The following is a 13,453-nucleotide window of genomic DNA, read 5'->3' as shown; positions in this document are numbered from 1 at the left end:
GAAAAAAGCACTGCCTGTTCCCCTCACTGAGCTACAATTCTCAGAGTGGTTTAACAATCAATCCCTCTTCCCAGGGAACTCTGGGAGCAACAAATTACAGCTCCCAGAATCCTTTGGGGGAAGCCATGACTGTTCAAAGTGGTATCACAGTGTTTTAAATGTATGGTCTGAATGTGGCCCTTGTCCCTCTCTCTGCCCTCCCACAACTTCCTCCAGGAGCCTTTATTGCCCATTCATCCAGGAGAATGGGATGAACAACATCCCTTGTTGTCTTCTCCAGCATGTGATAATAACACCAAGGCCTGGGACTCTTTGTTCTTTCTTCACAATGAGCAAACTGTTGCTTGCCTTGTAGTCCATCCCTGAAATGGACCTGATGCACGGGGAGGGGACTACTGGAGGCGAGAAACAAGAGCTGAAGAAACCCTCTCTGTGGGACCATAATGACCTCTGTGAAAGACTGCCTTGCTATGTGTCACATTGTTTTATTCAGGAGACAGAATAATAATAATAATAATAATAATAATAATAATAATAATAATAATAATACCCCACCCATCTTGACTGCATTCCCCCAGCCACACTAGGCGGCTTCCAACATATATAAAAATATAATAAAACATATAACATATAACCATATAACACCGCTCCCAGTACGTTTCTGAGCACAATTCAAAGTGTTGGTGCTGACCTTTAAAGCCCTTAATGGCTTTGGCCCTATATACCTGAAGGAGCATTTCCACCCCCATTGTTGGTGGCATAGGAAGGGGGGTGCAGTGGGTGCAGAGCGCCCCGGGTGTCATCACTGATGGGGGTGACTGCGAGGCCTAGCCTGCAGCACGCCCGAGCCATATGTCTCTCCTGGGAAGTGACACGATGGCTCTGGCACCTGGAGGCTCTGGGCTGCCTGAAACAGCAACATGGGGCTTGTGGACTCCGTGGAGTTTCCACGCAGTGTGCTCTGCCCCAGCTTGCCCCGCCCCTGGGTGCAGGGCATTTGCGCCACCTCGGGAGCCCGAGCAGCTAGCTACGCCACTGCCCATTGTTGAGCCCAGACACTGAGGTCCAGCGCCGAGGGCCTTCTGGCAGTTCCTCAGTGGAGAAGTGAGATTACAGGGAACCAGGCAGAGGGCCTTCTCGGTAGTGGCGCCCGCCCTGTGGAACGTCCTCCCATCAGATGTCAAGGAAATAAACAACTATCTGACTTTTAGAAGACACCTGAAGGCGGCCTTAAGGAAGTTTTTAATGTTTGGTGTTTTACTGTGTTTGATGTTTTAATTTGTTGAAAGCTGCCCAGAGTGGCTGGGGAATCCCCGTCAAATGGGAAGCATATAAATTATGTTGTTGTTGCTGCTGCTGCTGCTGTTGTCGTCATCATCTATTTGCTTAGAGCATTTTAACCCCTCTTTTCAGTTTTAAAAAGGCTCCCAATGCAGCTTTCATGAGAAAAATAACAAGACAGTCCCTGCTGACAGAATTAGGTCTCTCTTTCTCTCCATCCCACCCACAGTTTTTTGCGATGGGAATCAGTCACAAAAATTGCGTCAAAATTATGCAGATATGTCAGGTTTACACCATCTAGTCCCATCACAGAACGTTGGCAGCAAAAGCTTATTTATTTATTTAGTAAAATTTACACACCACTTGATTGTTAAAAACAACAACCTCAAAGCAATTTACAAAGAGAATAAAACAGTAAAATGATCACTAAAAAACCCCTCTTTAAAACACTGAAAAGATAAAATCAGCAATAATCAAATGTTTTGACAACAATAATGTCTTGATCAGGAGATCAAAACATATATCCATCTTGAGCTGTTTCCTTCTAGGAATGAAGTCAGGGCTCCCTACCTAGCAACTGGGTCCCACATACAGAGAAAGGGCAAATCATATTTTCCACCTCCACCCCACAAATTTAGCCCTATCAGTTGCCTCTGGATGGGCTGTGGCTGAATGTTGCCATCTGTAGGCGGCCTGTATGGCCAGTGTTCAAGAATGAAGAACCGCTGACTAATATCCAAAAACCTCAAAGCAATTGGGAATCATAAGCTCCCAAGGCTTAGAGCATCTATTCCAGGATGACCACTTGGATTCCCACCAGAATGACTAACATAGCTAGTCTGAGGCATTCTGTGAGAATTGGCCTCTTCAGTGCCTAGAATAATAATTTGGAATTTGGACACGGATTTAGGATGTGGTGTGTTGTGGGAAACTCTCAGGAGCTTCAGCCTCCCCCCACAAAAAAAGGCACATTGGCTTGTTTACTAAGATCTTCTGCGTGAGGAGTGGGACCATGGAAGGTGCCAGAAGCCGGCATGAGGGCTGTGTTGACATTTTGTCTGAATTCCCCCGGAATAAAGACAAGCTTGTTTGAGGAGGGTTGTTCTGTTTGCCAAGCAGAACAATGAGAATCTGTTTCTGCTTTCTTTCTTTCGTTTTAATGTATTCTTGGGGCGGGGTAAACAAAACAGAAAAATGTGCAAACTGTTGACGGGACCTCACATCCAGAAGAGAGAAAGAGAGGGAGCAGGAAAGGGTACAGAAGAAGGATGAGGGAAAATCAGACGTTGTCATCCTAAGTGGGGCACCACTATCAACATCCTTGGCCAACCTCTCCACCGCCACCATAAGGATGTCTTCATGAGGTCCAACTGGCATTGACGTGGTCACCTGTGTCCCTACTGGGAGATGGAATGCTTCTCATCCGGAGAACCTGTCTTGGTGACATTGGCAGAGATGGACTTCCATTCTTCTATATGATCTGTGCAGTGGGGATGGGGGATGTTGACTATGAGGCTAGATTAAGAGGAACAACAGCTCATCGCTCCATGGAGATGAGTCCCTGGATTGGTTTTGTACTCTTATGAGAAGCTACAGGTTCGGTGTCTCCTGACAGCTTCCGTTGCAATCTCGTCAAAGTGGCTGGACAATTTACCTGTCTTTCTACAGAGGTATGGTAACGGATGGTGGGTCCTTCTCTGTTCTCTACTTGCGGTGTATGAATGGTTGTGATGATGATGGTCATTGATGTGGACAGCTTTTAAAAAAGGGATAAGATGAATTCATGGAGGATAAGGCTATCAATGGCTATGTTTTGCCTCCACTATCAGAGACAATATGCCTCTGAATACCAGCTGGTGGAAACCACAAGTGGGGAGAGTATTGTGGCTCTCAGGTCCTGTTTGTGAGCTTTCTGTTGGGGCATCTGGTTGGCTGCTGCAAAAACAGCTGTGCTGGCTGGGGCTGATGGGAGCTATAGTCTAAAACAACTGGAAGAGGAAGTTGAGGAAGGTTGGTCTAGAATTTTCAAGCTCATGAATTTCCTTGGGGTTCTCTGGCTGTCCTTGTTAGAAACTGGATGCTAGAAAAGGAACACCCAGGAACAACTCCCCTATGTGGAAAGTGTCTGGGACTTCTTAGTTTAGAAAAAAGGTGAGTCAGAGGCAACATGATAGAAGTTTATAAAATGATGTTTGGCATGGGGAAAGTGGAGAGAGGAAAGTTTTTCTCCCCTTCTCATAATACTAGAACTCAATGGAGACTATCCAATGGAGCTGAATGTTGGGAGATTCAGGAGAGATAAAAGAAAGTACTTGCTCTTGCAGTGCATAGTTAAACTGTGGAACTCCCTCCCACATGAGGGAGCAATTTCAGCAAACTTGAATGGCTTTAAAAGAGTATTAGACAAATTCATGGAGGGGAAGACTGTCCATGGCTGCTAGCCATGTTGGCTAAGCCATGGGGAAACCATGGGGGGGGGGAGTGCTCTTATGCTTGGCTCCTGCTTGCTGGTTTCCTGCAAGCATTTGGTTGGCCACTGTGAGAACAGGATGCTGAGCTAGATGGTCCATGGGCCAGATCCAGTAGGCAGTTATGTTGCTCATAGTGGAAGTGTATTTGTCAGTATGTGCGTGTGAGAGGGCTGGGGGGTCCTTCTCAATTGTCACTCATTTTTCAGGCAAGGCCCTCCTCTGCCTTTGAAGTATGCACCAGATCCTGATCTTGGCTTCCTTATGTCTCTCCTCTCTTCCGGAAATCCCCGCTATTTACCAAAAGCCAACTGGAAATCCAGGTGTGTAAGACACATACAAACACACAGAGATGTCTCTGCCTGATTTTGCACATAACCACAGCGGGAGAAGAACTGGATCTCTGAGCACAGTGGTTCCCAAAGGTGGTGGGTCATGCCTCCTGGGGGGATTAACCAGGGGGTGCTGAGAAGTAAGGGGGATGCAGAGGGGCACTGGAGGCATAAATAACTTTGAGAAGACTTTGAGAAGCTGGTATACGGGTCACGTTCATCGACTTTGTTGTATTAGTTAATCATGCTAAATCATTTTAAGTGGATTTTGAATAAATGCCCATCTCACAATGAGGTCAGGTTGCCTGTTTTTACCTATGTGGATGATCAGCTGATTGTTGGGGCCTCCAACAGCCCCCTCAGTCCTTCATCTGCCCCACACCCAAAGCCATATATCACAGCTCAGCACACATTCAGTTTTAACCCTTGCAATGACTACCATTTTATGACACACCTCACTTTTATCAACAGTTTACTTAGCACTAAAACACTGTCCATGCAAAAAAAATTTAAAAAATAAATAAATAAATCAGGGCCAAATAATTCAGGGAGCTGAGGTTTGTGAAGGATGCTGAGAGTTGGCAGGAGGCCACTATTCCTATCACAGAAATACAACTCCCTCTTGTGAAGGAGAAAATTCCTTTTGTAGGTTCAATACAGAGGCTCACCCCAAATTCCCAGTTTATCAGACTTTATTCAGTAATGCATTTCCATTATGGCACACTGTGTTTAGGAAATGTTATGTACTGAAGTTCTCACCCTGGGCCAACAGGGGGATACTGTAGATAGTTCAGGTCCACATATGCAAATAAGGGATCAAAAGTGACATTCAGTGATTGGATAGTTACATAAAGTTGTTACAGTTACATTGTACTGGAGCTCTTTATAACCAGGCTGGCTGAACCCTTCAGTTCAGTTCTGTTCTGGCCTGTGAATTGACAAAAACTGTTTGAAGAATTGCTGTGTCGTCTGATATGTTCACCCACAACTTAACAGGAAAAATACATCATCTAAGCTGTTTCATCCTCTAGCCGGCCGACCACCTTCTGCCAGTCCACCACCTCCAACCTGAGTCTCTTAAAACACAACCCAAGGGTTGTTGTTTTTTTGTTTTTTTGTTTTTGCTGTATGCACCTTTTCTGGAGTTATTTTCCACTGTACCATTCAGCCCTTAGGTTCCTGCTCACAACTGCTTCTTTCTCGCTTTATGGTCAGGACGCACTGGCTTTCCTGAAAACGGGGTTTGCAGAATTTCTACCTCGCTTCACAGGGAACTCTGGGAATTGTAGCTTTGTGGAGGTAATAGGGGGTCCCCTAACAGCGCTCAGGACCTTTAAGAAACAACAGCTCCCAGAATTCTTTGAGGGAAGCCATGCCTGTTTAAGTGGCGCCATAGTGCTTTAAAGGTATGGTGTGGATGTGGCCGTACTGAAGTGCCTTCCTTCCTTCCTTCCTTCCTTCCTTCCTTCCTTCCTTCCTTCCCTCTCACCCACAGCAACACCAGCACCCCTCCAATACCTGCTGCAGCCAATGACCAAGCTAGTGCACACTCAGAGAGGAGCCACCGTCACCCTGCCCTGTATCCTGAGGACGCTACCCCAAAACTACAAGGTCAGGTGGAGCAAAGTGGAGCCGGCCGAATACATGGAGGTTGTCATCCTGATCACCAACGGGGTGCACCACAAAACCTACGGCCCGCTGGGCAGCCGGGCCCGCCTGAGGCGCAGCCACCGCTACGATGCCTCGCTGACCATCTCTGACGTGGCGCTGGATGATGAGGGGCGCTACCGCTGCCAGCTGATCAACGGCCTGGAGGATGAGAGCATATCTCTGGTCCTGCAGTTAGATGGTAAGGGGTGTGGCCATTTTCCTGAGGGCATGAGAAGTCTTCTTCTTCTTCTTCTTCTTCTTCTTCTTCTTCTTCTAGAGAGCCAATGTGGTGTAGTGGTTAAGAGCAGTAGACTCGTAATCTGGTGAACCGGGTTCGCTTCCCTGCTCCTCCACATGCAACTGCTGGGTGACCTTGGACTAGTCACACTTCTTTGAAGTCTCTCAGCCCCACTCACCTCACAGGGTGTTTGTTGTGGGCGAGGAAGGGAAAGGAGAATGTTAGCCGCTTTGAGACTCCTTAGGGTAGTGATAAAGTGGGATATCAAATCCAAATTCTTCTTCTTCTTCTTCTTCTTCTTCTTCTTCTTCTTCTTCTTCTTCTTCAATTAAATTAAATTTATATACTACTCTTCCGAAGATCACAGGGCAATTTCCAAAATATAGATCTATGGAGGCCTTGCAAGACAGGTTGGAACCAGTGTGCAAGTATAAGCCAGAGTTGTGTAGTGGTTAGAGTGTCAGACTAGGACTTGGGAGAGATCAGCATTCAAATTCCCTACTAGCTGGCGATGAAGCTCACTGCCTCTCAATGTTTTAAATGTATAGTGTAAGTGAGGCCAATGTTAAGATTATCACTATGTATAGTTACTGAGCAATCCTAAGCCTGTTATGTTAACACTCACCCTCTGCCTTTTATTTTCAATTTGTACTTTCAAATAAATTTAATAATGAAATACTTATTTTAAAAACGGTAACTCAAGGCTCATCACCCCCTACTCACCTCCTCCCCAAAATTCTCTTACTCCTTCTCTCCAGGAATTGTCTTCCCCTACCAGACCAGCCAAGGGCGCTACAAATTCAACTATTTTGAGGCTAAAAAGGCTTGTCAAGAGCAGGACTCCCGCCTGGCAAGCTACGGGCAGCTTTATAAAGGTAACCCAATTTTTGCTAATGTTTTCTTGCTCACCTGGAAGTGATGGCTTTTATTGCTTTGCTTTGCTTTGCTTGGGTTGGGTTGGGTTGTGGGGTTTATTTGCTGCTGTGTCATTGCTGTGAGGTTTTTTCATGTTTTGTTATTTTGGATATGAGATTTTTAAAAATGAGGGATGGTATATAAATGTTTTAATAAACAAACAGCTATGATGCTGTGGTTGCTGAAGAGGCCTCAGTCTTGTGGAACAATCTGCCAATTTAAATTCAGCAGGCGCCTTCTGTCTTAACTTTTAAACACACGCTGAAAACTTTTCTATTCCATCCAGTTTATGCAGGCAATTAATAATAATTTTTTCCACAGTTGTTAAGTTCATTTCTGATTTTATTTTTTATGTGCTTTTTATTGTGTGGTTTTATGTACAATTGTTGTAAACCACTTTAATATTTTTAAAAAAATATGAATAGCAATATATAACTATTTTTACAAATAAGCAAATAGCTCCTCTGAAAGTTCCAAGGGCCCTCCAAATTGGCAGGGGGTTTTGTGGGTGCATTTTTGTGACATGTCATTGATACTATAGGTGCATTCGTGGTTGATTTATACTGGACCATCCACACATCATTTTGGTTTATTAGTTCTTATCCAATGTTTCCCCAGTTTTACATTATTGCCATCTTGCAGGATAGTGCAACAAAAGCAGGACAGGAATAAAAACCAAACACCAAAAAGTTTGTGGCATAAAAAATACGGGTTTCCAGGAGGAAGCTACAAGACTGGCACTGATGGGAAACAAGGCAGCAGTACTGAAAGTGGGATTGTGTGTGAGTGCCCTGAAACCATCTAAAAATAGACAAAGCCTTTGTTTGTGTTTCAGCCAAACTGTGTCTTTTTTTTTGGAATGAGTAAGAAACACTCATGACTCTTTCTCCTTCCGAAACGAAAAGGAAAACCCTAAAATGCCCTCCTTTGTTTCTTGACTGATTGCTTGTTTTTGTTATCCTCCACCTTGCGCTTCTAGAAACAACCTGATGAAGCTTGTTCTGGCATAGATAGAGATGGTGAGAACAAGCATCCCCTGACTGGTTGATGGATGTTGCTTCAAAGTGCAGGGAATGGACCAGAAGAAGCAATTGGTGCTCAGTTAACTCGTTGAATTGCATTTGTTGCTTCCTCTTCATTTAGCTTGGACAGAAGGGCTGGACTGGTGCAACGCAGGATGGGTCATGGAAGGAACAGTCCATTACCCCATCATTAACTCCCGCGAGCCCTGTGGGGGACGCCTTCTTCTCCCAGGGGTTCGAAGTTATGGCGCCAGGGACAAGCTGAAAGATCGGTTTGATGCCTTCTGTTTCAGTTCAGCTGTGAAAGGTATGTGGGTGCAGACGAAGCCAGAGGCTTGGTGTGATTCATATACGAAGCAAATTTCTAGTCCCTACTGTTAGAAATAAACTTGTTTATGTAGCTCAGATTGATGGTTATCAGCAGTTCTTTCCTGGACTCTGTGTGCATCTCTGGACAAGCAGTTTGTTCTCTCCTCGGTCCTTTCACCTTTCAGTAAAAAGTGGCATTCTGCCTCGTAAGAGTGTTGTGAGGCTGGGGCTCTAGGTTTCATAATCTTTCCCAAACCAAGCGCCCAAGCATAATTTGTTTGGGCTTGACACAGACTTGTAACATACCCTTAAGCTCTCCCTCACCCCCATTCCTATCCCATATAGTCAATCTCATAAGTCATGAATGAAAAAATTCAATTTTATGGCATGAAAAGGCCATATATTTTTATGCTTTATTTTTCTAGTCTTTTAAATTTTGAATTCATGAGTGACTTCTCTAAAGTAACACTATGCCGAAACAATTTTGATGAAATATTTCCTCCCCTACCAAAGCGGCTTCTATTCCACCACCTTCATTCTTTAGAAATTATCTGTTGATTCTTGTGGGTCCCTTCCAAACCTGTGATCCTGTGTATGTGGGGTCAGAATCTATGAGAGGAGTCTGCTGAACCAATCAGACTATCCTCTTTGTTAAAGTAGTGGCCTTGGCTGGCTAGTTAAGTACCACCATTTACATGCCCAAGGAGGTTGCCATATAGACAAATGGGTGGGCCTCCCCCCCCCCCCCCGCACCCTGGGTGGAGGCTACATCATCCTAGGAGGCTTGTCTTGCTTTTGGGCTGGATTCCAAAGCTGTGGCTGCGAGATATACCTGGAAAACTAATGGGGAAGCAAGATCTGTTGGAGTGTTATTGCTGTGCACCCCTCCATCCTAGGGAGTATATATGTTGTATATATGTGTAAATAAAACCATATAACCTAAAGATACCATAGTCTCCATTGACCTTCATTCCAAGGAAACCAAACTCTGGGAAAACACAGACGTCCCTGGAGTCTCTCACTGCCTGGAGATTGGGGTGTGTGCAACAATGTGTAGGATACCTGTTAAAATATTATTCCAGTTCCTCAGATTTTAATGCTGAGCAGGAAAGAACTAATGAATACTGGGGCTTGTAGTCTTTCTGCCCTGCTCCCTGCCATTTGCTAGTCTTTTCATACCCTGGCAGTTTCCAGGGTAGAAACTGCCTTTCTCTCTGCAGCTGTGACAGCTGTGCAATTCTCCTATATTAATTATTTAATGCATTTCTATTGGCCTTTCTCAGACTGGGATTCAAGGCGCATTTCAAACCAGCAATTAAAACACAGTTTGCTCTGATGGCGGCCCAGTGATCTGCTTTGTCTGTCCCTTAGTTTCCAAAGGCCTGTCTGAAGAAAGGTCTCAGCGTGCCGGCAGAAGGTGATACAAAGAGGGAACCAGTCTAGCCTCTCTTGGGAGGGAATCCCACAATCTGGGAGCAGCCACAGAAAAGGCTCTCTCTCAGGTCATCACAAATCATGTTTATGGGACAGATAGAAGGTGCTCACCCAAGGATCTTGGCACCAAGGCAGATTTGTATAGGGAGATATTAACTGTAAGGTGGCTTGGGTTTGAAGCCATTTAGGGCTTTATAAGTCATAACCAGCACTTTGTGCCCAGAAATGGACTGGTAGCCAGTGAAGTTGTTTTAGCAAGGGAGTAACATATTCCCTGTGGCTCCAGTCAGCAGTTTGGCTGCAGCATTTTGGACTAGCTGAAGCTTTTGAACACTTTTCAAGGGCAGCCCCATATTGAGCATATTACAGTAGTCCAGCCAGGTCGTAGCTAAATCCTTTGTGCATTGACTCTAACTCCCTCAACATCATTTCCTGCTTCTTCTTCTTTCCCCTCTGCTCCTCTGCCCAGGCCGGGTCTATTTCATCCGGGGCCACATGAATTTCAAGGAAGCCACTCAAGCCTGCCGCAACGACAGGGCTGCCATCGCCAAAGTCGGGCAGCTGTACGCTGCGTGGAAATTCTCCCAGCTGGACCGCTGTGACGGAGGCTGGCTTGATGACGGCAGTGTGCGCTTTCCGATCAACATTCCCCGTGCCCACTGCGGGGGACTCACAAATCCCAGCGTCCACAGCTTTGGATTTCCCAGCAAGTTACGGAAGAAATATGGAGTCTACTGCTTCTCAGTGAAGTAGAGAGGATGAGAGAGACAGAGAAGTTTAGATGCCAGCTAGGCCCAAAGAGGACCACACAAAATGACATACATACAACCCTTTTGCAAAAGATCTCTTTCCCCAAGGACACTCTTGGAAGGTGTTGGTATGACATCGCACAGGGGCTTTTCCTCACCATGACTTTTCCATGATCCCTATCTTAATCTAAGGATGGAGTTCATAGGTCACAGGCTTTGGAATCACACAAACTGCCTTTGTGTATTCAAGTGTAGGTATTTCTGAAGCCTTGTCCTGACTTTTACTTCTTGAATTTGTACAACCTCTACATTTTTCCTAGGTTTGGAGAGAGATGTCCCATCCACTACTGACACTTGGGGTCTATGTCTCTCTCTCTCTCTGTGCCTGTTTACATGCACACTCAGAACTGGTTTGTTCTCAGTGTGCCAGATCCCATTATCTTGCCCCAATTAATGCAATACTTGACTGCTTTTAGTAATAAAGTGAATACCTCCTAAAACAGGCACTAACTTTACAACAAATGTCCTGTTAATATGGACATTTGCTTGCAAACCCAACCATTGCTTCACTACCTTATTAAGTATTCTTTTAAAAAACTATCTAAACCTGGAATCTTGATTTTTATTCTTCCTGACTTCGTACAGCCTCCAGTTTTGAAGAAAGGTATCCTGCCCACCTCAGCCACCTACTGACACTTGGGCCCATCTAGAATTCTTTGGAGGAAGTCATGTTAAAGTGGAGGAAGTTAAAGTGATATTGTAGTTCTTTAAATTATCAGAGATCAAGGACACTTCCTAGAGGAGCCTGGGGCTGATTTGAATTGGGAGTCTAAGCAGCTGGGGCTGATAAAAGTTGTTTGTGAACACAGGATTTTATTTGAGATCTGGGAACAGAAACAAGATGTGGATTGAGTGTGAAATCTGGAAAACAGTGGGGCGGTCAGGAATTATGGAGAAGGAATCAGGAGCCAGGTGATCCATTCCAAAAAGCAGGATGCAAATTGTGACTTCTGTAAAGAGAAGAGGTCTGCAGCATAAAATTCCATTAGGAGCACAGGAAACAATGCACCATTCTAGACATGGTACAGGAAAAGCTAGGAGGGGCAGAGGGTAGTTTGTCTGGCAACAAGCCTTGGACTTCTGTCTGTGTGACTGTTTTTCCGCCTTCGCCACACTTACCTTTTGCCTTGCTCTTTCCAGACACAGGTCCATGCTTTAAAGCTCCGTGTCTGAGGGCTCTTTCCCCCCATCTAAAGCTTTCCATGCAAAAACTGCTCTTTAGTGCTCAATTGGAGCAAACAGCAATTTAGGGTGTCTGCGGATTGCCATTTGCTCTGATTCAGCTTTAAAGAGCAGGTTTTTGCAGGGAAAGTTCCGGACAAAAAAGGGTGCTCAGACACAGTGCTTTTAAGAGCGGACCGTGCCTGGAAAGAGCAGAGGAAATATGTGTGGATAAGAAGTGTGAGTCTTTGGCAAATGCTGGAAAGCCAAATTTTCCAATCAGCATGAAGCCTCAGCCACACCTCCCCATCTAGAGACCACTTTTTTAGTGTTCAGCACCAAAGATTAAAAAGTTTGACAAACATCCATTCATTTTTTTTAAAAAAAGTCTTGCTTAGGCAAATTGTATAGGGTGAAACCTAAAGGAGGGAGGAATCCCCTCACCCCAACAGCCAAGTGGAGACTGAGCATGCTCAATAGGCATGGCATGTTGACTGCCTGTTGTGTGTATATAGGAGGAATGGAAAATCGGGTTGGGATGCTGGGAAATGGAATGGAGTACCCTAGAAAAAAGCTAGCTGGTTGGACCCTGGACCAGGAACACACCATGTTGCAAGTTTCTGTTGCAGGTCCTGCTTGTTAGCTACAGTAGCCAATTGGCTTTCCATATTCAGAGGCATTATACACTTCTGAATAGCAGGTGCTAAGACAGAAACAACAGAGGGATGTTGTTTTTGCATTCTGCTTTTAGGCTTCTCAAAGGTATCTGGCTGTTGGAGGAAGAGTATGATCTAGGTCAATCTCAAAATAACACAATGTAAGGAGGCTCTTAACTGTCATATTATGCTTAGAAGATGACTTAGAGTAACATTTGCCAATCTGGTACCCTCCAAACTGGATTACAATGTGCTGACTGGAGCTGATGGAAGTTGTAGTCCAACAACATCTGGAGGACACTAGGTTGATGAAGACTGGTCCAGAGTGTTCCATTCTGTGGCTAATCACACTTAGTGATATGTGCTTTCTTGCACATGGATGCAAAGGGACAGTTTAATAAGTAAATGTAAATACATAAAATATTCAGTTTCATTGTGCATGTGCAGAGTGCTTTGTACCCTCAAACTTGGGATTTACTTCTAAATAAACATGCTGAAGGAGTGAAGAGAGTTGTGACTGTGATTAACGGAATCTTTCTTCAGGGAGAGAGAGCCATTGAACCCCATTGCACATCAGAAAAGTTTATAGAAAGCTAGCTATTCCTCACCCCCCTGCCTGCCAGCGTGGTGGAAAGAACCAGCTTGCTGAATGCAACTGTAGTCTGCGCCACCAGGAGATTTTCAGTTCCTTCTTCCATCTCTCATTCTCCATGACAGGTGCCCAACCTTCTTCAGAAGGTTCAGAAAAGGGCAACTTTTATGAAGAAAGGTTGCAACATCTGGGACTTTTTAGTTTAGAGAAAAGGCAAGTACTGTAAGAGGTGACATGATAGAAATTTATAAAATTATGCACAGCATGAAAAAGGGGAACACAGAAAAGTGTTTCTCTCTCATAACACTAGAACATGTGAAGCTGAAAGTTGGAAGATTCAGAACAGATAAAAGAAATTATTTATTCACGCAGCGCATTATTAATCTATGGAACTTGCTCTCACAGGAAGTAGTGACAGCCTTAAAAGAGTATAAGACAAATTTATGGAGGAGAGGGGTATCCATGGCTGCTAGCCATGATAGGTATTCTCTGCCTCCATGGTCAGAGGCAGTAATGCTTTCAAATACCAGTCGCTGGCAACCACAGGAGGGGAGAGGGCTCTTGTGCTCGGGTCCTGCTTATGGGT

The 13,453-nt window shown here is 44.8% G+C and overlaps 1 protein-coding gene across 2 annotated transcripts; it reads left to right on the top strand.

The window, feature by feature from the left end:
• Nucleotides 1–1,603: 1,603 nt before the first annotated feature.
• Nucleotides 1,604–12,772, top strand: HAPLN2 (hyaluronan and proteoglycan link protein 2). Of its 2 annotated transcripts, none has more exons than XM_083478372.1 (6): nucleotides 1,604–2,966; nucleotides 3,959–4,072; nucleotides 5,577–5,930; nucleotides 6,728–6,844; nucleotides 8,028–8,213; nucleotides 10,119–12,772. In XM_083478372.1, exons 2-6 carry the CDS (start codon nucleotides 3,985–3,987, stop codon nucleotides 10,400–10,402), a joined length of 1,029 nt encoding a protein of 342 aa, XP_083334498.1. In that variant the 5' UTR covers nucleotides 1,604–2,966; nucleotides 3,959–3,984; the 3' UTR covers nucleotides 10,403–12,772. The 2 variants fall into 2 exon arrangements, with proteins under 2 accessions (XP_083334498.1, XP_083334497.1); XM_083478371.1 differs by having other exon boundaries at nucleotides 1,606–2,951.
• Nucleotides 12,773–13,453: the final 681 nt, after the last annotated feature.

The sequence above is a fragment of the Podarcis liolepis genome, assembly GCF_965112155.1.
Source record: "Podarcis liolepis genome assembly, chromosome: 15".
NCBI lineage: Eukaryota > Metazoa > Chordata > Lepidosauria > Squamata > Lacertidae > Podarcis > Podarcis liolepis.
This window is presented reverse-complemented; position numbering and strand designations above follow the sequence as displayed.

Bases quoted from the DNA above. Each gene is read 5' to 3' on its own strand.
- HAPLN2 (XM_083478372.1), top strand. From the start codon at position 3,985: ATGCACCAGATCCTGATCTTGGCTTCCTTATGTCTCTCCTCTCTTCCG. The intron at 4,073-5,576 runs GTGTGTAAGACA...TCTCACCCACAG, and splicing joins AAAGCCAACTGGAAATCCAG to CAACACCAGCACCCCTCCAA. The intron at 5,931-6,727 runs GTAAGGGGTGTG...CCTTCTCTCCAG, and splicing joins TCTGGTCCTGCAGTTAGATG to GAATTGTCTTCCCCTACCAG.